The sequence below is a fragment of the Macrosteles quadrilineatus genome, unplaced genomic scaffold (genome assembly GCF_028750875.1).
Source record: "Macrosteles quadrilineatus isolate MER2022 unplaced genomic scaffold, UCM_ALF_1.0 Scaffold_1__1_contigs__length_201487025, whole genome shotgun sequence".
Classification (NCBI taxonomy): Eukaryota; Metazoa; Arthropoda; class Insecta; order Hemiptera; family Cicadellidae; genus Macrosteles; species Macrosteles quadrilineatus.
In genome coordinates, this window is record NW_026542594.1 from 12,872,839 (window position 1) to 12,899,642 (window position 26,804).

General features: G+C 35.3%; 2 protein-coding genes across 2 annotated transcripts in view; both read right to left on the minus strand.

Moving 5' to 3' along the window:
* LOC128994654 (uncharacterized) overlaps positions 1–19,356 on the minus strand; it is a 43,865-nt gene extending 24,509 nt beyond the window's left edge. The window contains exons 1-4 of the mRNA XM_054419349.1: positions 19,156–19,356; positions 17,323–17,575; positions 16,289–16,506; positions 15,604–15,758 (exon numbers count right to left, since the gene is read on the minus strand). Coding sequence (XP_054275324.1) covers positions 15,604–15,758; positions 16,289–16,506; positions 17,323–17,575; positions 19,156–19,356 — 827 coding nt within the window. The remainder of the gene's footprint in view (positions 1–15,603; positions 15,759–16,288; positions 16,507–17,322; positions 17,576–19,155) is intronic.
* A 1,782-nt stretch (positions 19,357–21,138) lies between these two features.
* On the minus strand, positions 21,139–25,028 carry LOC128983676 (uncharacterized). The gene is made up of 4 exons (XM_054403072.1): positions 24,868–25,028; positions 23,035–23,287; positions 22,001–22,218; positions 21,139–21,470 (listed from the first exon to the last, which is right to left on the minus strand). The coding sequence occupies exons 1-4, from the start codon at positions 25,024–25,026 to the stop codon at positions 21,315–21,317; spliced, it is 786 nt and encodes a 261-aa protein (XP_054259047.1). The 5' UTR covers positions 25,027–25,028; the 3' UTR covers positions 21,139–21,314.
* Between the last annotated feature and the right edge of the window lie 1,776 nt (positions 25,029–26,804).

Here is a 26,804-nt window from a genome sequence, read left to right on the forward strand (position 1 = left end):
CTGATGCTGTAAAAATATTTCTGACAAAATTGCCGAAAGTGGACTTCCCATAGCTAAACCATCTGTTTGTTCGTAAAATCTATTGTTAAATCTAAAATAATTTTGCTTCAAAACAGTCACAAGTAATTTTACAATCTGATTGACATATTCATCGTCTAAACTATTCTGTAAAAGCCTACATTTAACAAGATCTACAGTTTCGGATACAGGTATGTTTGTGTACAGATTTGCGATATCAAATGAGACTAGCCTACTATTCGAATCTATATCTATGTTCTTGACACGTTCAACAAATTCATAACTATTCTTTACATTGTATACATATTCTAATTCTAAATCATTGCTGAGCTTACTTGCTAACAATTTTGAAAAATTGTAGGTAGGAGCACATATAAAGTTAACTAATGGTCTGATGGGTACATTCTTCTTGTGTATTTTTGGGATCCCTTTCATCACGGGCGCTTTAGAATTTAGGATGTTCATCTTCTGTCGACATTCTTCGGGAATCACTCTGGTGCATCTCTTCACGACGTCGGACAGCTCTCTTTGGTACTTCTGCGTTGGATCCTTTTTCAGCTCTTTGAAGTTATTTTCTTTGATGAAATCTTCCGTCTTCTTTATATATTCTTCTTTTCCGAGCACTACAATGGCGTTGCTTTTGTCTGCTTTCACAACGATTGAGCTATTCTCTTCCAGTTTCTTCTTTATTTTGCTGCACGTCTTCAGTTCTTCATTTCTGCTGGGATCTATGGGTCCTTGGCTGGTGAAATCGTTGGCTGTTACTTCCTTCCGAACGGCATAATGGTCTACGTCTCTGAGTGATTTTACATTTGCTTCAACTCCAGTAGCTAGTAGTTCGTTTTCGTCCTTCTTCTTCATTGGGAAATTGTACTTCATTCCGTAGTTCAGTATTTTCGTTTCTTCTTCACTGAATTGAATGTCTGTAAGGTTGATGACTCTCTTCTGGAATTTGTGTTCTGTACTGGTCCTATCTAAGTCTTCATTAGGTGTATTCTTCTCTACGAGTTTGTCTAATTTGTCGTTTATCCGTAAATATTTACTGTCCATGGCATCTTCAACCTCTTCACTGACGACTTCGTGTAGTAAATTCCATGCTATTAGTCCGTATGATCTCAAAAATTGTAGGTGGATGTCGTAAGCAATCTGGTTCAGTTCTTCTTTTTCACAGTAAAGTTGTTTGATCATATTTTGGATGAATAATACCTCTCCTTGTTCCTTGGTTCTTTTAGCGGCAGTAGTGTTACAGATGACCTTGATTTTAGCGTATTGTGGTGTAATTCTCTTCTTGATACATTCTTTGTTGAAGTAAATATCTGCAATCTTCATGGAAATCTTGATTCTTGTATCCCTATATTTTGCTGCTAATTTTGCTTGACTAGCTTCACTAAATAACTTCTTGATCAGCATTGTACGTGTTATTAAATTTACGGAAAGTAAATAAAAGAAACGTCTTATAACACTTAAAACATATATTTACGCTTATACTGTTACTCACAAGACGGTAAATATACAAAAAAGGTGGTAAGTGGTGATCGATTTCGATTGGACACTCCAATCATCATCAGACCCAATAGGCGAATGACAAGAATCTTGAATGGCGTCCCTACTTATACCCTATTGGCTACCGGAAGCACCGGCCAATACATTTTTATAAGTACAACTGGAATCAAAATGTATTTGTTCATTAATCAACTTATTTCTATCTTTACATTTTTCCTTATAAATATACAATTCTTCCCAAGCATTCATTACATATCCTTTCTTACAATTCTTTAAAATAACTAGACTATCCTCCATTTTTCCTAGTGAGTGCCCATTTTGTAACAGGTGTTGTGCGACATTTGATCTTTCCGGTTTGTTGTTCCTCCATGCAGATATGTGGTTTTTGAAGCGGTTAACGAAGTTCACAGTCTGTCCAATGTAGAAGCTATCACAATCGTTACAATTGATTTTATATATGCCTGAAGTGTCGAATTTGTTACAATCTTCTATTTTTGGATGCAGTATTTTACTCATGGTGTTCTGAGTCCTATAGGCTATTGAAACTCCGTATTTCTTGAATCTGTTAGCAGTCCTTTGTGTTGTAGTCCCCGTGTAGCTAAATGTGATATATCTAGTGTTTTCCTCTTTTATCTCTTCTAATGTTGTTCTGCTGTGTAGTGTATTCTGTCTATCGATTTTCCTCCTCGTCTTCCTTGCGATGTCCTCTATCGTCTTGGTCCGAAATCCATTCACTTGAGCGATCTTCTTAATGGTGTCCAGTTCTTTTTTCCTATTGGCTTGGCTAAGTGGGATCTTATAGGCTCGGTACAGCATAGATCTAAAGGCTGCGGTCTTGTGGATTGTCGGATGGATAGACTTGTTGTTGATTGTAGTGTCCGTTTGCGTAGGTTTCCTGTAAATGTCAAACTCTATCTTGCTGTCTTTTCTCTCTAATGTGAGGTCCAGGAAGTTGATCTTTTTGTTTTCTTCAAACTCGTTGGTAAAGGTGAGGTTCGGGTGGTGGCTGTTTAGTGTCTGCATCATCGTTTCGTGCTCCTGCTCCTGGGCTTGTCTGAAGATAACAAGAATGTCGTCTACATATCTAACATACAGTTTTACATCATGATTTTTTCTTAAATTCGTTAACATTTCTTTTTCCTGATGCTGTAAAAATATTTCTGACAAAATTGCCGAAAGTGGACTTCCCATAGCTAAACCATCTGTTTGTTCGTAAAATCTATTGTTAAATCTAAAATAATTTTGCTTCAAAACAGTCACAAGTAATTTTACAATCTGATTGACATATTCATCGTCTAAACTATTCTGTAAAAGCCTACATTTAACAAGATCTACAGTTTCGGATACAGGTATGTTTGTGTACAGATTTGCGATATCAAATGAGACTAGCCTACTATTCGAATCTATATCTATGTTCTTGACACGTTCAACAAATTCATAACTATTCTTTACATTGTATACATATTCTAATTCTAAATCATTGCTGAGCTTACTTGCTAACAATTTTGAAAAATTGTAGGTAGGAGCACATATAAAGTTAACTAATGGTCTGATGGGTACATTCTTCTTGTGTATTTTTGGGATCCCTTTCATCACGGGCGCTTTAGAATTTAGGATGTTCATCTTCTGTCGACATTCTTCGGGAATCACTCTGGTGCATCTCTTCACGACGTCGGACAGCTCTCTTTGGTACTTCTGCATTGGATCCTTTTTCAGCTCTTTGAAGTTATTTTCTTTGATGAAATCTTCCGTCTTCTTTATGTATTCTTCTTTTCCGAGCACTACAATGGCGTTGCTTTTGTCTGCTTTCACAACGATTGAGCTATTCTCTTCCAGTTTCTTCTTTATTTTGCTGCACGTCTTCAGTTCTTCATTTCTGCTGGGATCTATGGGTCCTTGGCTGGTGAAATCGTTGGCTGTTACTTCCTTCCGAACGGCATAATGGTCTACGTCTCTGAGTGATTTTACATTTGCTTCAACTCCAGTAGCTAGTAGTTCGTTTTCGTCCTTCTTCTTCATTGGGAAATTGTACTTCATTCCGTAGTTCAGTATTTTCGTTTCTTCTTCACTGAATTGAATGTCTGTAAGGTTGATGACTCTCTTCTGGAATTTGTGTTCTGTACTGGTCCTATCTAAGTCTTCATTAGGTGTATTCTTCTCTACGAGTTTGTCTAATTTGTCGTTTATCCGTAAATATTTACTGTCCATGGCATCTTCAACCTCTTCACTGACGACTTCGTGTAGTAAATTCCATGCTATTAGTCCGTATGATCTCAAAAATTGTAGGTGGATGTCGTAAGCAATCTGGTTCAGTTCTTCTTTTTCACAGTAAAGTTGTTTGATCATATTTTGGATGAATAATACCTCTCCTTGTTCCTTGGTTCTTTTAGCGGCAGTAGTGTTACAGATGACCTTGATTTTAGCGTATTGTGGTGTAATTCTCTTCTTGATACATTCTTTGTTGAAGTAAATATCTGCAATCTTCATGGAAATCTTGATTCTTGTATCCCTATATTTTGCTGCTAATTTTGCTTGACTAGCTTCACTAAATAACTTCTTGATCAGCATTGTACGTGTTATTAAATTTACGGAAAGTAAATAAAAGAAACGTCTTATAACACTTAAAACATATATTTACGCTTATACTGTTACTCACAAGACGGTAAATATACAAAAAAGGTGGTAAGTGGTGATCGATTTCGATTGGACACTCCAATCATCATCAGACCCAATAGGCGAATGACAAGAATCTTGAATGGCGTCCCTACTTATACCCTATTGGCTACCGGAAGCACCGGCCAATACATTTTTATAAGTACAACTGGAATCAAAATGTATTTGTTCATTAATCAACTTATTTCTATCTTTACATTTTTCCTTATAAATATACAATTCTTCCCAAGCATTCATTACATATCCTTTCTTACAATTCTTTAAAATAACTAGACTATCCTCCATTTTTCCTAGTGAGTGCCCATTTTGTAACAGGTGTTGTGCGACATTTGATCTTTCCGGTTTGTTGTTCCTCCATGCAGATATGTGGTTTTTGAAGCGGTTAACGAAGTTCACAGTCTGTCCAATGTAGAAGCTATCACAATCGTTACAATTGATTTTATATATGTCTGAAGTGTCGAATTTGTTACAATCTTCTATTTTTGGATGCAGTATTTTACTCATGGTGTTCTGAGTCCTATAGGCTATTGAAACTCCGTATTTCTTGAATCTGTTAGCAGTCCTTTGTGTTGTAGTCCCCGTGTAGCTAAATGTGATATATCTAGTGTTTTCCTCTTTTATCTCTTCTAATGTTGTTCTGCTGTGTAGTGTATTCTGTCTATCGATTTTCCTCCTCGTCTTCCTTGCGATGTCCTCTATCGTCTTGGTCCGAAATCCATTCACTTGAGCGATCTTCTTAATGGTGTCCAGTTCTTTTTTCCTATTGGCTTGGCTAAGTGGGATCTTATAGGCTCGGTACAGCATAGATCTAAAGGCTGCGGTCTTGTGGATTGTCGGATGGATAGACTTGTTGTTGATTGTAGTGTCCGTTTGCGTAGGTTTCCTGTAAATGTCAAACTCTATCTTGCTGTCTTTTCTCTCTAATGTGAGGTCCAGGAAGTTGATCTTTTTGTTTTCTTCAAACTCGTTGGTAAAGGTGAGGTTCGGGTGGTGGCTGTTTAGTGTCTGCATCATCGTTTCGTGCTCCTGCTCCTGGGCTTGTCTGAAGATAACAAGAATGTCGTCTACATATCTAACATACAGTTTTACATCATGATTTTTTCTTAAATTCGTTAACATTTCTTTTTCCTGATGCTGTAAAAATATTTCTGACAAAATTGCCGAAAGTGGACTTCCCATAGCTAAACCATCTGTTTGTTCGTAAAATCTATTGTTAAATCTAAAATAATTTTGCTTCAAAACAGTCACAAGTAATTTTACAATCTGATTGACATATTCATCGTCTAAACTATTCTGTAAAAGCCTACATTTAACAAGATCTACAGTTTCGGATACAGGTATGTTTGTGTACAGATTTGCGATATCAAATGAGACTAGCCTACTATTCGAATCTATATCTATGTTCTTGACACGTTCAACAAATTCATAACTATTCTTTACATTGTATACATATTCTAATTCTAAATCATTGCTGAGCTTACTTGCTAACAATTTTGAAAAATTGTAGGTAGGAGCACATATAAAGTTAACTAATGGTCTGATGGGTACATTCTTCTTGTGTATTTTTGGGATCCCTTTCATCACGGGCGCTTTAGAATTTAGGATGTTCATCTTCTGTCGACATTCTTCGGGAATCACTCTGGTGCATCTCTTCACGACGTCGGACAGCTCTCTTTGGTACTTCTGCGTTGGATCCTTTTTCAGCTCTTTGAAGTTATTTTCTTTGATGAAATCTTCCGTCTTCTTTATATATTCTTCTTTTCCGAGCACTACAATGGCGTTGCTTTTGTCTGCTTTCACAACGATTGAGCTATTCTCTTCCAGTTTCTTCTTTATTTTGCTGCACGTCTTCAGTTCTTCATTTCTGCTGGGATCTATGGGTCCTTGGCTGGTGAAATCGTTGGCTGTTACTTCCTTCCGAACGGCATAATGGTCTACGTCTCTGAGTGATTTTACATTTGCTTCAACTCCAGTAGCTAGTAGTTCGTTTTCGTCCTTCTTCTTCATTGGGAAATTGTACTTCATTCCGTAGTTCAGTATTTTCGTTTCTTCTTCACTGAATTGAATGTCTGTAAGGTTGATGACTCTCTTCTGGAATTTGTGTTCTGTACTGGTCCTATCTAAGTCTTCATTAGGTGTATTCTTCTCTACGAGTTTGTCTAATTTGTCGTTTATCCGTAAATATTTACTGTCCATGGCATCTTCAACCTCTTCACTGACGACTTCGTGTAGTAAATTCCATGCTATTAGTCCGTATGATCTCAAAAATTGTAGGTGGATGTCGTAAGCAATCTGGTTCAGTTCTTCTTTTTCACAGTAAAGTTGTTTGATCATATTTTGGATGAATAATACCTCTCCTTGTTCCTTGGTTCTTTTAGCGGCAGTAGTGTTACAGATGACCTTGATTTTAGCGTATTGTGGTGTAATTCTCTTCTTGATACATTCTTTGTTGAAGTAAATATCTGCAATCTTCATGGAAATCTTGATTCTTGTATCCCTATATTTTGCTGCTAATTTTGCTTGACTAGCTTCACTAAATAACTTCTTGATCAGCATTGTACGTGTTATTAAATTTACGGAAAGTAAATAAAAGAAACGTCTTATAACACTTAAAACATATATTTACGCTTATACTGTTACTCACAAGACGGTAAATATACAAAAAAGGTGGTAAGTGGTGATCGATTTCGATTGGACACTCCAATCATCATCAGACCCAATAGGCGAATGACAAGAATCTTGAATGGCGTCCCTACTTATACCCTATTGGCTACCGGAAGCACCGGCCAATACATTTTTATAAGTACAACTGGAATCAAAATGTATTTGTTCATTAATCAACTTATTTCTATCTTTACATTTTTCCTTATAAATATACAATTCTTCCCAAGCATTCATTACATATCCTTTCTTACAATTCTTTAAAATAACTAGACTATCCTCCATTTTTCCTAGTGAGTGCCCATTTTGTAACAGGTGTTGTGCGACATTTGATCTTTCCGGTTTGTTGTTCCTCCATGCAGATATGTGGTTTTTGAAGCGGTTAACGAAGTTCACAGTCTGTCCAATGTAGAAGCTATCACAATCGTTACAATTGATTTTATATATGCCTGAAGTGTCGAATTTGTTACAATCTTCTATTTTTGGATGCAGTATTTTACTCATGGTGTTCTGAGTCCTATAGGCTATTGAAACTCCGTATTTCTTGAATCTGTTAGCAGTCCTTTGTGTTGTAGTCCCCGTGTAGCTAAATGTGATATATCTAGTGTTTTCCTCTTTTATCTCTTCTAATGTTGTTCTGCTGTGTAGTGTATTCTGTCTATCGATTTTCCTCCTCGTCTTCCTTGCGATGTCCTCTATCGTCTTGGTCCGAAATCCATTCACTTGAGCGATCTTCTTAATGGTGTCCAGTTCTTTTTTCCTATTGGCTTGGCTAAGTGGGATCTTATAGGCTCGGTACAGCATAGATCTAAAGGCTGCGGTCTTGTGGATTGTCGGATGGATAGACTTGTTGTTGATTGTAGTGTCCGTTTGCGTAGGTTTCCTGTAAATGTCAAACTCTATCTTGCTGTCTTTTCTCTCTAATGTGAGGTCCAGGAAGTTGATCTTTTTGTTTTCTTCAAACTCGTTGGTAAAGGTGAGGTTCGGGTGGTGGCTGTTTAGTGTCTGCATCATCGTTTCGTGCTCCTGCTCCTGGGCTTGTCTGAAGATAACAAGAATGTCGTCTACATATCTAACATACAGTTTTACATCATGATTTTTTCTTAAATTCGTTAACATTTCTTTTTCCTGATGCTTTAAAAATATTTCTGACAAAATTGCCGAAAGTGGACTTCCCATAGCTAAACCATCTGTTTGTTCGTAAAATCTATTGTTAAATCTAAAATAATTTTGCTTCAAAACAGTCACAAGTAATTTTACAATCTGATTGAAATATTCATCGTCTAAACTATTCTGTAAAAGCCTACATTTAACAAGATCTACAGTTTCGGATACAGGTATGTTTGTGTACAGATTTGCGATATCAAATGAGACTAGCCTACTATTCGAATCTATATCTATGTTCTTGACACGTTCAACAAATTCATAACTATTCTTTACATTGTATACATATTCTAATTCTAAATCATTGCTGAGCTTACTTGCTAACAATTTTGAAAAATTGTAGGTAGGAGCACATATAAAGTTAACTAATGGTCTGATGGGTACATTCTTCTTGTGTATTTTTGGGATCCCTTTCATCACGGGCGCTTTAGAATTTAGGATGTTCATCTTCTGTCGACATTCTTCGGGAATCACTCTGGTGCATCTCTTCACGACGTCGGACAGCTCTCTTTGGTACTTCTGCGTTGGATCCTTTTTCAGCTCTTTGAAGTTATTTTCTTTGATGAAATCTTCCGTCTTCTTTATATATTCTTCTTTTCCGAGCACTACAATGGCGTTGCTTTTGTCTGCTTTCACAACGATTGAGCTATTCTCTTCCAGTTTCTTCTTTATTTTGCTGCACGTCTTCAGTTCTTCATTTCTGCTGGGATCTATGGGTCCTTGGCTGGTGAAATCGTTGGCTGTTACTTCCTTCCGAACGGCATAATGGTCTACGTCTCTGAGTGATTTTACATTTGCTTCAACTCCAGTAGCTAGTAGTTCGTTTTCGTCCTTCTTCTTCATTGGGAAATTGTACTTCATTCCGTAGTTCAGTATTTTCGTTTCTTCTTCACTGAATTGAATGTCTGTAAGGTTGATGACTCTCTTCTGGAATTTGTGTTCTGTACTGGTCCTATCTAAGTCTTCATTAGGTGTATTCTTCTCTACGAGTTTGTCTAATTTGTCGTTTATCCGTAAATATTTACTGTCCATGGCATCTTCAACCTCTTCACTGACGACTTCGTGTAGTAAATTCCATGCTATTAGTCCGTATGATCTCAAAAATTGTAGGTGGAACAAACAGATGGTTTAGCTATGGGAAGTCCACTTTCGGCAATTTTGTCAGAAATATTTTTACAGCATCAGGAAAAAGAAATGTTAACGAATTTAAGAAAAAATCATGATGTAAAACTGTATGTTAGATATGTAGACGACATTCTTGTTATCTTCAGACAAGCCCAGGAGCAGGAGCACGAAACGATGATGCAGACACTAAACAGCCACCACCCGAACCTCACCTTTACCAACGAGTTTGAAGAAAACAAAAAGATCAACTTCCTGGACCTCACATTAGAGAGAAAAGACAGCAAGATAGAGTTTGACATTTACAGGAAACCTACGCAAACGGACACTACAATCAACAACAAGTCTATCCATCCGACAATCCACAAGACCGCAGCCTTTAGATCTATGCTGTACCGAGCCTATAAGATCCCACTTAGCCAAGCCAATAGGAAAAAAGAACTGGACACCATTAAGAAGATCGCTCAAGTGAATGGATTTCGGACCAAGACGATAGAGGACATCGCAAGGAAGACGAGGAGGAAAATCGATAGACAGAATACACTACACAGCAGAACAACATTAGAAGAGATAAAAGAGGAAAACACTAGATATATCACATTTAGCTACACGGGGACTACAACACAAAGGACTGCTAACAGATTCAAGAAATACGGAGTTTCAATAGCCTATAGGACTCAGAACACCATGAGTAAAATACTGCATCCAAAAATAGAAGATTGTAACAAATTCGACACTTCAGGCATATATAAAATCAATTGTAACGATTGTGATAGCTTCTACATTGGACAGACTGTGAACTTCGTTAACCGCTTCAAAAACCACATATCTGCATGGAGGAACAACAAACCGGAAAGATCAAATGTCGCACAACACCTGTTACAAAATGGGCACTCACTAGGAAAAATGGAGGATAGTCTAGTTATTTTAAAGAATTGTAAGAAAGGATATGTAATGAATGCTTGGGAAGAATTGTATATTTATAAGGAAAAATGTAAAGATAGAAATAAGTTGATTAATGAACAAATACATTTTGATTCCAGTTGTACTTATAAAAATGTATTGGCCGGTGCTTCCGGTAGCCAATAGGGTATAAGTAGGGACGCCATTCAAGATTCTTGTCATTCGCCTATTGGGCCTGATGATGATTGGAGTGTCCAATCGAAATCGATCACCACTTACCACCTTTTTTGTATATTTACCGTCTTGTGAGTAACAGTATAAGCGTAAATATATGTTTTAAGTGTTATAAGACGTTTCTTTTATTTACTTTCCGTAAATTTAATAACACGTACAATGCTGATCAAGAAGTTATTTATTTACATATCTCTCGAGCCAAAACATTACTCAACATTTACTTCGTAGAAAAAGTAATTGTTAATCTAAAGTCACATTGCAACTAAAACCCAGGGTTCTGAACTTATTGGGAGACATTTGATCGGATGTAATGTGGCAATAAAACAGCTGTAATAGAAACCACAAAAGAAAATATACCCGTGATCAGAATCATCACTCTCATTAAAGATTTTCGTAAATATACGTACATAGGCTAATAATCTTATCTACTAAAAAACTTTTGCAAAACTAACTTATGACAGCTAGCCTGACCATACTACTGGACCGAATTACACGCGGTTTTATACCAAAAGAAAGGTTATCGGTCCTATATGTGCAGGTTTTATTTGTATTTTGAGAATATTTATGTTAATTGAGTAAAAAATGGAAATTCAACTTTTTCTATGGAGATTTAACATGGGGCTAATTCTATACATTGATTAATAGACAAGCGTATTTCTTGAAAACTTTTTTTTCTCAGCTCTGTGCATCGCAGGGAAAATCTACGCATACTGTTAGAAACATATTTGCCCGTAGCTGTGCAGAATCCCTTTATAAATTAAAATAGACACAAAAATAAGAACAAAAAATTCATTTAAAATAAAAAAAAATACATAGGCCCTTCTACAACAGTAAAGTAGGGTTCTCCTCAGTGGATTTCTTCAGCAGGAGTTAGATCGATGTAGTTATATATCGATGATCGATATAGGTCGCCTATGAGTAAAATAAGATTCCTTTATTAAGATACCCTAAGCTCGATCATTTGGAATTTTCTAAATTTAAAATGAAGCTAACATATTTTGTTATTTAAAGCAAAATAAGTATTATAAAACACGATCGTCTGATCTAAACAAAGGGTTCCATGAACTACCATGAAACAACATTGATAAGACTGAGTTAAAATAACACATTCATACCCATATCTAAATAGGTACGTATTTTCGCTATCGCAAACAGCACATTACACGCCGGGCTGATAGTTGCAAGATATCGTTGCGTTTTACTGCATTTCCCCATGAGGCATCAAGTCTCACCCAAGAGGTAGTTTGTATAGTTAAGTTAGCACTAGAACGTCCTTAAAGGCTGAATGAAATAGCAACTCATATAAAAATAGATACATCTATAATTCCTTGGTAACACAGCCACAGGCTCACCTCTGAGGCAGAGATCTATCTCTGGATACGTAGATGAAATCAGAACTGTTCAAACGAATGAATTAAGTATGATGTCAAACTGCCGATGAATTGAATGACAAGAACGAGGCCCTACTTGCATAAATAAACATCTGATCAACTTCGTAAATATACTGTAAGTATTTTTTGGCTATACAATAAAACCTATTATATTATTGGATCATGACTGTATTAATTTTTGTACCAGACTCACAAGTTAAATTAAATTAAATTAAATTAAATTAAATTAAATTAAATTAAATTAAATTAAATTTAAATTTAAATTTAAATTTAAATTTAAATTAAATTAAATTAAATTAAATTAAATGTTTGAGGCTTCATTCTCAAATGCGTATATCATATATATCAATAAACTTTAGTAAAACGTATTATAGCTAGCCTGACCATACTTCTGGACCGAATAACACGCGGGTTGTACCAAAAGAAAGGTTATCGGTTCTTCATGTGTAGGTTTTATTTCTATTTTCAGAATATTTATGTTAATTGGGTCAAAAATGGAAATTCAACTTTTCCTATAAAGATTTAACATGGGACTAATTCTATATATTAACAGACAAGCATATTTACTGAAAACCTGTTTTCTCAGCTCCTGTGCATCGCAGGTAAAATCTACGCATACTGTTGGAAATATATTTGCTTGTAGATGTGCAAGAATCACTTTATAAATTAAAAGAGGTTCAAAACTAAGCACAAAAAAATCAATTAAAAAAGGCCTTATGGGTTGCCATGTTGGTGCCAAAATAACAAAAAAATATAAACAGAAAATCTAAACAAATGGAAGAAATTCTTATCACATGTTTTATTTACAGCGTGGGGTGAAAATAGATCATTATGCACAAGATTTTTTACAGATTTGATTAACGTAGCTAAATAAGGTTATAACAAATAACATTTATCGTATGTTATTGGGAATTAAAACGTCTCTATGATTCTGCAGTTTTAAATAACTAGGTATTACCATACATAAAACATGTTAGTCTATGGTATTATCAAACCAATATTTGTATTAGCAAATTTCCCATATAGGGAATAAGCTATTACCGTAGTACTCATGGTAAGACCTGGACCCGGGACCGATTTACTTTTTCGTTTTGAGGTCCCTAGAGGCCAAAAACACCATCCGTTTAAATTCATATGTATATATGTATCCGTTAGCACGATTACTCGAGCAAAAATGATCCGATTTTGATGAAATTTGGAATAAACGTGTAAACCTACGTTTATTCAAACGCGACCAGCGAACCAGCATGATCGGACTATGGGAACGGGGGTTTATGGGGGGATTTATGGGGTAAAAATAGGTTTTTCCTATTTTTGACCCTAAAAACACAACATTTTACAATTTATTTCCAAACCATTTTGTAGAGCTTAAAAAACAAATAATTTAGTATATGGAAGCGTTATTTTGCGCCTAATGGTTACGGAGAAAATTCCAAAAAATTGTAATTTTCAAATTCCCATGTTATTCTTATGGAGAATAAGTCAACTGTTGTAGTTTGCTTGTTTATGAATATACTTTGATCCAATTTGGAAAATACAGTAATTTCTTACTAAACGATTAACATTTTACAAACAAAAAACACTTTTTCACCATCCCTGTTGCAGCAAACCTAAGTACTCGTTAGACTAATTCTATTTAATTGATATTTTTAAGGAGGCATTTCAGTGTAAATCCAATCAGGCTAATGGAAATTCGCTTAGTCTGCAGGTTTGCTGCGGCTGGGGTATCTATATAGGTTATTATGAACATGCCTTCTTATTAGTTACTTTGAAATATTTTTGATGATGTATCATCGTGTTGGCAACACACTTGTTGTATTGATTGTTGTGTTGGCAACGACTAGGGGTATATTATTGCCCAAGAAGGGTATTTTTGGTGTTTTCGTTTTAAAAGAAAATACCAAATTCGCATAACAATGTCATATTAAGGAAAATTTCAGAGTCTATTCTCAAAAACTGCCTGATTTTTGTAGAAAAGGAAGACGAGCAATAAACGCACGAACAACTACTTGGCAATGTTTTGAGATAGTTGAATGTAGAACACCTGCTTGAAAACAATGATTTTCATGATTATGTTAAATGTACAACATTTAAGAAAACAAACCTTATAAGTCATGGAGAAAACTGTGCAATTCTCTCTAAGCAGGCAAGTCTTTAAATAGTTACACCCGCTAATCGTATGGATCCATGCAGGATTATTTTTGCCTGAATTTCAAAATCTGGCTAAGATTGAGAAAATTTAGATTGGTTTAGGTTCAAGGTCGGGTTCAACCACAACTCTGGGTTGACTAGATTACATTAGCTTGCAAACACAGGTAAAATGCCGATACAATAGATATGTATGTAATGTCCACATCTTTACTTATGAAACTTCTTATAGATGATGATATATCTTAGCGAAAGTGATAAGGTAAATTAATGTATGTAAGCTAAGTTGTATTTTGTATTATATCGATGGGTTTTTTTTATTTATTGTTTTATCAAAAACCATGAAACGTAATCGCTCCGCTCATGTGGTTTTCACTGCTATGAAAGCGATCCTAGTTTTTACTGTTAGTTAAACTTTTTTTCTAAATGAAGCTCCAGACTAGTTCATTAATATTTTTTTTTTCATTTAATTACTTATTATAATCGCGCTATGATGTAAAATTGTCCATGTGTAACAGATTATTAAAATAGCCATTCTTTTGTCGATTCTTTTGTCGTTCTTTGACGGTACTATATTTGTAAACCGTAAATTAGGACAGTTGTTATAACGTTATCTTTTATAGTGAGGGGGGGCATTTTAACCTATCCTATACTAGGAGTGCATTAGCCGTTTAGCTTAAACTAAAAGTATGACTATCAATGTAAATTAGAAAAAATTTTACTCTGTAAGTACATGATTCTCTCCCTTCTCTTTTTGTATACAACTCGTAAAAAGAGTTCGTAGAAGGCTTTTAGCGCAAAATCCGTGCCAAAAAAACTTACCCAGATTTACCTTTTTTTACAAAATATTTCATCATTGTTCGCGTGTATGAAAATTAATGCTATAAACTGTCTACGTATTTAAGAAGTTTTTTCTGTATAAGTTTTTCCTCCCTTGTGGTTTATCAATGAGGATCCCATGATATTTTGTTGAATATTGTCGAAGTACATACTTTTTCATGTAAAACACTACAAATTTACATACTAGACTTACTTTCAACACACATTACTTAAATTAAAAATTTACCCTTTGATCATACTGTGTATTCCAATCTACGAATCTGCAGTAGTCCGATTTTTGTAATTCCTTAAAATCTTATTTTATTGGCATACTGAGATAGGTGATTGTATTAATAGTTACTTCTAATAGTATCATTATAGTTTAGCATTTCTTAAAGAATAATACTGTACCAGAAGGGTTTACATTTCAACCAAGTACAATTCGTTAATTGTAGTGTACAATCGATCGTCTGTTTTTCGTTTTTGTTTTCATTATCGTAACAACAGGAACTATCAACCATTGATTTTATAAAAACTCGCCCTTTCTGCTGAATATTTAAACATGTAACAACGAAAAATAACATAAAAATACTTAATTTTGGACATAAAATGATTAATATATTCTTTAAATGACTAAATGTACATAAATAAACGTCATAAGTCTAACTAACAATTCCCTTAGAAAAGGTAAACCCACTGATCGAAAAAGAGTACTCCCTCAACAGGCTAAACTAGAGGTAAAAATTCGATAAGCATTAATTTTAAATTTGCTAACATAATATTGATTTATTTCAACAAGAAACTCTACTGTACAAATGAAATAGAATAATTAACAAGAATAACAATAAATTAAATAAATAGGTTTGTTGAAGCTGTTGTCGTAAGTTTGTATCACGATGACATGTGATTATTTGTATTTGTTTTATGTGTTCCATTGTAGCCGCTGGTTCCTCGGCGCGGCGTACACTATCCATTGTTGTTCTGGTTGTTCTGGTTGTTCTGGTTGTTCTGGTGGTTGTGATGGTTGCTGGTAGGGCGGTGGGCGCGGTACACTACCTCCTGGGCTCCACTACTCATGCTACGACCCCATCCCCCATGATGCTCGGGCTCAGCGTAGATTACCTGGAAATCACCACAATATATTTGAGCTCATTACTAGGAAAGTAAGGATTAGGTGGTCACTGTCCTATAATTAACTAGCTAAAAATAATATTGAAATAAAGGGTTGGATTTGTAATTTAAAATACGTTCAATGAAACAAAATCATGCAGTGCGAAATAAATTAAACCCACTGGGCTTATTTGTGAATGTTTTTTTTTTATAAATAGTGTCTGATGGTACATAACTATATAAGTAAAAATGAGGAAAGCCTAGGAAGTTTATGAGACATTTTTTAATTAATCAAACATTAGATTCATTTCTGCATAAGCTTTGAAATGCCTCTTTCACCTAAAAAAATTACCATTCAAATCTTGGTTATATAAAGACAATGCAAAAATTAAGTATAACCACTGATCTGAGTCACTCACTAACTTTGTGCTTTAAAAAATTACTTTGTGCTTTTATTATCTTCATTCAAAAACTGTTTTTTTTTTTTTTATGGCTGAAGGATAAGAGTGAAGAAGTTTAATAGCAAGAATCATAATGATCACCTGAGAAGAGTGTGGCTGGTGATTGTGGCTGAGAAGACTCTTGAGGCCGATGATACCTGCCAGCAGCAGCGCGACTTTGCCTACCAGCAGCGCCTTGCCTGCTATCAGCGCGATCTTGCCTAGCGCTAGCTGCAGCAACATGGCGGCGAACGCTCCGAACACCAAGAACACTCCGCCACTACCCTTGCTCTTGTAGCCCTTGAACACCTTTTGTCGCCCTGTCCAAATCCGACAAAAACATACCTTAACATTTAGTCAGTATTTACCACACAAGACACAGAATGCTGCAGTGTTGACCATCTGCTAATAACTAAGTTTAGTAACTGATAATAAATTTGGCAAACATAAATTGTGTACGTGAGTTTCTTAATTATTTGTATTGATATTTGTATAAGGATACATTAGGTGTAACTTAGTCTAAAATAAATGTGTCCATAGTCTAGTGTCTGTACAGTAAGCACAAGTTTTTCTCCTAATTAAAGTGCACAATTATTTTAGAGATAAATGTTTAAACTTACATATTTAACAACAGCTATAGTTTTGTTAAACCAACCCAACCAAGTGGTATAATCTATTCTGTTATTTTTATCTCTAGTTTAATCACTGTAAAGCTGGAACAACAACTTACAGAAACACATCTCTGTAATATCTCTTGCCCATGAAAACTTTGAAAAATACCATCATGCATTTGCTATATTATCAAGGAATTTTGATTAAAACTAAATCTTCTAAAAAAGGTGTGGTTGGTTTTGTGCGAGGAATTAGTCCGGTCAATGTAGCTTCACCGGATTCAACCTTGCCTAAAACCAAGAGAACTAACATATTATTTTTAAGACGTTACAGCTAGCTTTATATCATATGGGCAGCGTAATAGCGTGTTATATAAGTTGGCTACTTACTATACATGAGAAATGAATGTTTGGATAATTTAAGTGTTATGATGCGTAAAAGCAAACATGCAAACACGTTTAAGCATTTATAGTTTATTTATTAAAAGTTTTGTTGTTGGTAACAAATCATGTGAATTATATTACCTTCAAATATATCGGAGGGCACGTTGAGCTGGATAGTCCTAGTCTCCAGGTACTTGTTGATGCGGTCAGAGATCATCTTGTCCAGGGCGGAGTTCTTCTGTCCCAGGTCACGAGGGAGGGAGGCCTCTACATCGGCGACCTTCGGGTCTGCCCCAGCGTCCGACAATTTGGGATCCTTGACTACAGCCAGGAACTCGGACACCGGCAGCGAGTCCAACGACAGCGCTCTGTCCAGGAGGTTTACTGCTCTCAGCTAAATAAAGCAGTGATACGTATTGGCATGGATAAAACATAGTATGTTATATCTATGGCATTGGTTAACAGTTTACAGATTAGCGACATTGACAAAAATATACTTGTTACTTTTGTGTTAGCGTTTAAATTTTAACTTTGTGTTATTTTAGGTAATGGAAAGACGCTTTACATGTCAAATTTAACTCAACCAAAGGGAAGAAAAGACAATTTGAATTAAAATGTTCACTTGAGAATATACGGTGGACAGAATACTAGAATATTGCTGTAATTCGGCTATTTATAACTATACGTTATTTAATTAAATTAAAATTGTTTATACTACAGGTTTATAAAAAGTAATGGTGGAAAACTAAACGGTTGGTACGTTCGATTCCGTGTTTTCAAACAGCTCATTGTTACACCAATGGGAAGAGCGTGTTCATAAGTTTGATTTGACATTGTTATGTTTTGTCTCAGTTGGTTAGTGGATTACCACGAAGCCTGCCAACAAATGACTACCAAAAAACCAAGAAAAAACATTTTATGTTTTAGAATCTTCTCGTACAACTCCTATTGTTTGCGTTCAGCTGATCTTTCGGACCAAATTTAGGAAAGAGGCTCCTTATCGGACTTACTCCGCCAGATGATGTGGAAAGAATAGATGCTATGTTTACGCGGAGTCCAATAACCTCGACAGTCAACGCCAGTAAGGTTCTTCACCGCAGTTACTGTCTTACGCAAGCGTTTGAGATCAAACCCTTACAAACTGCAGTTATTAAAAGCATTTAACCTTAATCGCTAGCCTAAACGCACAGATTTTCGCCATGATAGCATGACTCAACTAAGCAAGCGAGATATAACATAAGCTTGTCAAAAAATGTACAACCACGCCCTTTACATTGGTGTGTGTCCATTGCTGTATGGAATCACGGAAACGGACGTACCAAGCATTTAGTGTTGCACAATTTTGTAATAATCCTGTGTACGTTCGGTGCATTATTTGAAAACAGTACAATTTCTAAAATTACAGCCTATGGTGCATCTATCACTTTTCATTAATTGTTAATGTTGCATATTTTGTTTTCGTTTTAGCCTTGGTCATAAGGTCTATGAATAGGCCTACCCTGTCAATCAAAATGTTTAATACCATGTGCATCTATGTGCAAGTCTTTATCGTACGTAAAATGCTAGATTAAAGTAAATAATGAGATAATAGATCTTCTTTAGAAAATACGGGAAAGGATACTGTACAAGTATATCACAGAGGTAGGCAAACTATGGGGAGTGACCTTTGAATCTCCGTCGTACACTGGATACTGTAAACTATAGTCATGTAGTTATTCCAGTATAATATTTATTTAGGCTCAACACTAGCTCTTCTGTTAATTTTTATTGTAAAACTGAATTTCCCACCTTTATAAATAACAACCGTATTCAATTAGGTGTGATGCAAATTTGTTTATGTTTATGATTGCTAATAACTCCACATATTAATCAACACAGCTACATTTTGCTGTTTTCCGCTGTAATGTAGGGTGGAAATGTTTGTACCGTAGTTTCTTTGGTTTGGTTTATTTCTTTGGTGTTTCTTTAGCTTACCTTAAGACATGAGTACATATCAGGATCAGCTGAGCACTTGTCGAAGGCTCGTGACAGGACCTTGAGGGGCCCCGTCGTATCATTGTCGGTGGGGGCGGTGGAGGCGGCGGCGGGGGCGGTGAGGACGGCCAGCAGTGCGAGGACCAGGGGTAGGAACATTGTGAGTGGAGGCGGCAGCACACACTGACCGTACCCCACCATAACACACGATATATACCATATACTGATCATTGCACCGTGATCTGGAGCATAACTAATCAAACCGACCTGTTTAGCATTGCTAATTGATATTCAATTGGCCGTTTAATAAACTCAAGAAGAGTCCTGTTAGCATGTGTAACTTTCAAATGTAACCTAAAACAGTGTAGTCATACCATTCGTCAACAGTGGGAGGAGACACGCCAAATGGGAGAAGAGTTTTTTGTAAGTAATCAATTCAACCTATGATTTCAGATGGTGTTAAAAAAACGTGATAGGTCATTTGATGTAAACACTAATTCTTTCCCTCTATAAAAAATCAAGAATGACGTGTCCCCTAATTAACAAAGCAGTTTTATTCTAGCGTTTAATATCAAAAAGTCAATTTTTTAAAGTAATCCTTTCTTCTAGAATAACTGATAACCAAGGTTGAAATCGTTTTTATTACTGTTTATTACTAAGTAGTGTTAACTTTAAGCATACTAACGCAATACAGTACGTCACATACAGTACATCACATAAAAACTGTAACACTAACGAATAATATAGTAAACTGAACTAATATTTATTTAAGTTTCCTAATCTTCTTGGGAAAAAAACTTGTTTGACTGGTTTATGGTATCATTTTTATAAAACTTCTTCTTCCTTGTGGGTGGGAAAATCAGCAAAGGGCAAAATTGTCCATGTGTAACAGATTATTAAAATAGCCATTCTTTTGTCGATTCTTTTGTCGTTCTTTGACGGTACTATATTTGTAAACCGTAAATTAGGACAGTTGTTATAACGTTATCTTTTATAGTGAGGGGGGGCATTTTAACCTATCCTATACTAGGAGTGCATTAGCCGTTTAGCTTAAACTAAAAGTATGACTATCAATGTAAATTAGAAAAAATTTTACTCTGTAAGTACATGATTCTCTCCCTTCTCTTTTTGTATACAACTCGTAAAAAGAGTTCGTAGAAGGCTTTTAGCGCAAAATCCGTGCCAAAAAAACTTACCCAGATTTACCTTTTTTTACAAAATATTTCATCATTGTTCGCGTGTATGAAAATTAATGCTATAAACTGTCTACGTATTTAAGAAGTTTTTTCTGTATAAGTTTTTCCTCCCTTGTGGTTTATCAATGAGGATCCCATGATATTTTGTTGAATATTGTCGAAGTACATACTTTTTCATGTAAAACACTACAAATTTACATACTAGACTTACTTTCAACACACATTACTTAAATTAAAAATTTACCCTTTGATCATACTGTGTATTCCAATCTACGAATCTGCAGTAGTCCGATTTTTGTAATTCCTTAAAATCTTATTTTATTGGCATACTGAGATAGGTGATTGTATTAATAGTTACTTCTAATAGTATCATTATAGTTTAGCATTTCTTAAAGAATAATACTGTACCAGAAGGGTTTACATTTCAACCAAGTACAATTCGTTAATTGTAGTGTACAATCGATCGTCTGTTTTTCGTTTTTGTTTTCATTATCGTAACAACAGGAACTATCAACCATTGATTTTATAAAAACTCGCCCTTTCTGCTGAATATTTAAACATGTAACAACGAAAAATAACATAAAAATACTTAATTTTGGACATAAAATGATTAATATATTCTTTAAATGACTAAATGTACATAAATAAACGTCATAAGTCTAACTAACAATTCCCTTAGAAAAGGTAAACCCACTGATCGAAAAAGAGTACTCCCTCAACAGGCTAAACTAGAGGTAAAAATTCGATAAGCATTAATTTTAAATTTGCTAACATAATATTGATTTATTTCAACAAGAAACTCTACTGTACAAATGAAATAGAATAATTAACAAGAATAACAATAAATTAAATAAATAGGTTTGTTGAAGCTGTTGTCGTAAGTTTGTATCACGATGACATGTGATTATTTGTATTTGTTTTATGTGTTCCATTGTAGCCGCTGGTTCCTCGGCGCGGCGTACACTATCCATTGTTGTTCTGGTTGTTCTGGTTGTTCTGGTTGTTCTGGTGGTTGTGATGGTTGCTGGTAGGGCGGTGGGCGCGGTACACTACCTCCTGGGCTCCACTACTCATGCTACGACCCCATCCCCCATGATGCTCGGGCTCAGCGTAGATTACCTGGAAATCACCACAATATATTTGAGCTCATTACTAGGAAAGTAAGGATTAGGTGGTCACTGTCCTATAATTAACTAGCTAAAAATAATATTGAAATAAAGGGTTGGATTTGTAATTTAAAATACGTTCAATGAAACAAAATCATGCAGTGCGAAATAAATTAAACCCACTGGGCTTATTTGTGAATGTTTTTTTTTTATAAATAGTGTCTGATGGTACATAACTATATAAGTAAAAATGAGGAAAGCCTAGGAAGTTTATGAGACATTTTTTAATTAATCAAACATTAGATTCATTTCTGCATAAGCTTTGAAATGCCTCTTTCACCTAAAAAAATTACCATTCAAATCTTGGTTATATAAAGACAATGCAAAAATTAAGTATAACCACTGATCTGAGTCACTCACTAACTTTGTGCTTTAAAAAATTACTTTGTGCTTTTATTATCTTCATTCAAAAACTGTTTTTTTTTTTTTTATGGCTGAAGGATAAGAGTGAAGAAGTTTAATAGCAAGAATCATAATGATCACCTGAGAAGAGTGTGGCTGGTGATTGTGGCTGAGAAGACTCTTGAGGCCGATGATACCTGCCAGCAGCAGCGCGACTTTGCCTACCAGCAGCGCCTTGCCTGCTATCAGCGCGATCTTGCCTAGCGCTAGCTGCAGCAACATGGCGGCGAACGCTCCGAACACCAAGAACACTCCGCCACTACCCTTGCTCTTGTAGCCCTTGAACACCTTTTGTCGCCCTGTCCAAATCCGACAAAAACATACCTTAACATTTAGTCAGTATTTACCACACAAGACACAGAATGCTGCAGTGTTGACCATCTGCTAATAACTAAGTTTAGTAACTGATAATAAATTTGGCAAACATAAATTGTGTACGTGAGTTTCTTAATTATTTGTATTGATATTTGTATAAGGATACATTAGGTGTAACTTAGTCTAAAATAAATGTGTCCATAGTCTAGTGTCTGTACAGTAAGCACAAGTTTTTCTCCTAATTAAAGTGCACAATTATTTTAGAGATAAATGTTTAAACTTACATATTTAACAACAGCTATAGTTTTGTTAAACCAACCCAACCAAGTGGTATAATCTATTCTGTTATTTTTATCTCTAGTTTAATCACTGTAAAGCTGGAACAACAACTTACAGAAACACATCTCTGTAATATCTCTTGCCCATGAAAACTTTGAAAAATACCATCATGCATTTGCTATATTATCAAGGAATTTTGATTAAAACTAAATCTTCTAAAAAAGGTGTGGTTGGTTTTGTGCGAGGAATTAGTCCGGTCAATGTAGCTTCACCGGATTCAACCTTGCCTAAAACCAAGAGAACTAACATATTATTTTTAAGACGTTACAGCTAGCTTTATATCATATGGGCAGCGTAATAGCGTGTTATATAAGTTGGCTACTTACTATACATGAGAAATGAATGTTTGGATAATTTAAGTGTTATGATGCGTAAAAGCAAACATGCAAACACGTTTAAGCATTTATAGTTTATTTATTAAAAGTTTTGTTGTTGGTAACAAATCATGTGAATTATATTACCTTCAAATATATCGGAGGGCACGTTGAGCTGGATAGTCCTAGTCTCCAGGTACTTGTTGATGCGGTCAGAGATCATCTTGTCCAGGGCGGAGTTCTTCTGTCCCAGGTCACGAGGGAGGGAGGCCTCTACATCGGCGACCTTCGGGTCTGCCCCAGCGTCCGACAATTTGGGATCCTTGACTACAGCCAGGAACTCGGACACCGGCAGCGAGTCCAACGACAGCGCTCTGTCCAGGAGGTTTACTGCTCTCAGCTAAATAAAGCAGTGATACGTATTGGCATGGATAAAACATAGTATGTTATATCTATGGCATTGGTTAACAGTTTACAGATTAGCGACATTGACAAAAATATACTTGTTACTTTTGTGTTAGCGTTTAAATTTTAACTTTGTGTTATTTTAGGTAATGGAAAGACGCTTTACATGTCAAATTTAACTCAACCAAAGGGAAGAAAAGACAATTTGAATTAAAATGTTCACTTGAGAATATACGGTGGACAGAATACTAGAATATTGCTGTAATTCGGCTATTTATAACTATACGTTATTTAATTAAATTAAAATTGTTTATACTACAGGTTTATAAAAAGTAATGGTGGAAAACTAAACGGTTGGTACGTTCGATTCCGTGTTTTCAAACAGCTCATTGTTACACCAATGGGAAGAGCGTGTTCATAAGTTTGATTTGACATTGTTATGTTTTGTCTCAGTTGGTTAGTGGATTACCACGAAGCCTGCCAACAAATGACTACCAAAAAACCAAGAAAAAACATTTTATGTTTTAGAATCTTCTCGTACAACTCCTATTGTTTGCGTTCAGCTGATCTTTCGGACCAAATTTAGGAAAGAGGCTCCTTATCGGACTTACTCCGCCAGATGATGTGGAAAGAATAGATGCTATGTTTACGCGGAGTCCAATAACCTCGACAGTCAACGCCAGTAAGGTTCTTCACCGCAGTTACTGTCTTACGCAAGCGTTTGAGATCAAACCCTTACAAACTGCAGTTATTAAAAGCATTTAACCTTAATCGCTAGCCTAAACGCACAGATTTTCGCCATGATAGCATGACTCAACTAAGCAAGCGAGATATAACATAAGCTTGTCAAAAAATGTACAACCACGCCCTTTACATTGGTGTGTGTCCATTGCTGTATGGAATCACGGAAACGGACGTACCAAGCATTTAGTGTTGCACAATTTTGTAATAATCCTGTGTACGTTCGGTGCATTATTTGAAAACAGTACAATTTCTAAAATTACAGCCTATGGTGCATCTATCACTTTTCATTAATTGTTAATGTTGCATATTTTGTTTTCGTTTTAGCCTTGGTCATAAGGTCTATGAATAGGCCTACCCTGTCAATCAAAATGTTTAATACCATGTGCATCTATGTGCAAGTCTTTATCGTACGTAAAATGCTAGATTAAAGTAAATAATGAGATAATAGATCTTCTTTAGAAAATACGGGAAAGGATACTGTACAAGTATATCACAGAGGTAGGCAAACTATGGGGAGTGACCTTTGAATCTCCGTCGTACACTGGATACTGTAAACTATAGTCATGTAGTTATTCCAGTATAATATTTATTTAGGCTCAACACTAGCTCTTCTGTTAATTTTTATTGTAAAACTGAATTTCCCACCTTTATAAATAACAACCGTATTCAATTAGGTGTGATGCAAATTTGTTTATGTTTATGATTGCTAATAACTCCACATATTAATCAACACAGCTACATTTTGCTGTTTTCCGCTGTAATGTAGGGTGGAAATGTTTGTACCGTAGTTTCTTTGGTTTGGTTTATTTCTTTGGTGTTTCTTTAGCTTACCTTAAGACATGAGTACATATCAGGATCAGCTGAGCACTTGTCGAAGGCTCGTGACAGGACCTTGAGGGGCCCCGTCGTATCATTGTCGGTGGGGGCGGTGGAGGCGGCGGCGGGGGCGGTGAGGACGGCCAGCAGTGCGAGGACCAGGGGTAGGAACATTGTGAGTGGAGGCGGCAGCACACACTGACCGTACCCCACCATAACACACGATATATACCATATACTGATCATTGCACCGTGATCTGGAGCATAACTAATCAAACCGACCTGTTTAGCATTGCTAATTGATATTCAATTGGCCGTTTAATAAACTCAAGAAGAGTCCTGTTAGCATGTGTAACTTTCAAATGTAACCTAAAACAGTGTAGTCATACCATTCGTCAACAGTGGGAGGAGACACGCCAAATGGGAGAAGAGTTTTTTGTAAGTAATCAATTCAACCTATGATTTCAGATGGTGTTAAAAAAACGTGATAGGTCATTTGATGTAAACACTAATTCTTTCCCTCTATAAAAAATCAAGAATGACGTGTCCCCTAATTAACAAAGCAGTTTTATTCTAGCGTTTAATATCAAAAAGTCAATTTTTTAAAGTAATCCTTTCTTCTAGAATAACTGATAACCAAGGTTGAAATCGTTTTTATTACTGTTTATTACTAAGTAGTGTTAACTTTAAGCATACTAACGCAATACAGTACGTCACATACAGTACATCACATAAAAACTGTAACACTAACGAATAATATAGTAAACTGAACTAATATTTATTTAAGTTTCCTAATCTTCTTGGGAAAAAAACTTGTTTGACTGGTTTATGGTATCATTTTTATAAAACTTCTTCTTCCTTGTGGGTGGGAAAATCAGCAAAGGGCAGGACTCTTTAAAAAAGTTACTATAAGAATAAAATACCCCCACTGTAGCAAACCTGCAGACTTAGCGAATTTTCATGCAACTGCTTTGATTTTAAATTAAATCTATTTCAATATCATTAGGTTTGACGAGTACCCAGGTTTTCTGCTACAGGGAGGATAATAAAGTGAGTTTTTTGGTAAAACATTAATAGCTCAGTATAAAAAAATACATTTTTCGAGTTTGATCGCAATATATAGACACAAACAAGCAAACTACAACAGTTTACTAATTCTCCAAAAGAATAACATGGAAATTTTAAATTTACCTTTTTTGCATTTTATCCATAACCAATAACTATACAAAAACACTTCAATATACTAAATTATTTGTTTTTTAAGATCTTCAAAATGGTCTATAGATAAATTGGGAAGATTTTGGGACAGATTTAACCGATTCAGGCAGGTATTGTAAAACTTAACACTAGAATAGTAGGGAGAAGATTCGAAAGTTAAAGATTTTCGTTTAGGGTATAAAAAGCAGCTTTTGTGTCTGGTATTATAATTATGACTGTCCGAATTGACAAAAGTTTAGAACTATTTTGTTACATATGTTAATTTTATCTTGTAACATTTAGATGTACAAACTGGGAAAGTTAAGAATGTTGTTACTTTTAAAAATATTTTCTCAATAATCTCTTGCTTTGATAGAATAAATTGTTCTAATGATTTTTTTTGCATTTTAAATACTTTTTTCCTTTTGTCGGAATTCCATTATACCGCAGTTTAGAATAGGATAAACATATCCATAGTATACAATCATAAGAGTGGAAACATCAACTTATCTAGAAAGAATCTGAGTTACAAAATATGCTTTATTTAACTTTATGATGACGTCTCTTATGTGAGTTCTCCAGGTTAATTTATGACCTACTGTTATTCCTAAAAATTTTGCACAGTCAGCAAGGTTGCAAGGTAGAGTTATATTTTTGTAAAAAAAATTTTATTACATTTTTATGGGGTTTGCCACTCCTAACGGTATTTTTTTTTATTTTTACCGTTAACCTTTTAAATGAAAAATATTTAGGTT

Coding starts and splice junctions, on each gene's coding strand:
- LOC128983676 (XM_054403072.1), bottom strand. CDS start 25,026: ATGTTCCTACCCCTGGTCCTCGCACTGCTGGCCGTCCTCACCGCCCCC. Junction 23,288..24,867: donor ATATGTACTCATGTCTTAAG/GTAAGCTAAAGA, acceptor TGCTTTATTTAG/CTGAGAGCAGTAAACCTCCT. Junction 22,219..23,034: donor GCCCTCCGATATATTTGAAG/GTAATATAATTC, acceptor GGATTTGGACAG/GGCGACAAAAGGTGTTCAAG.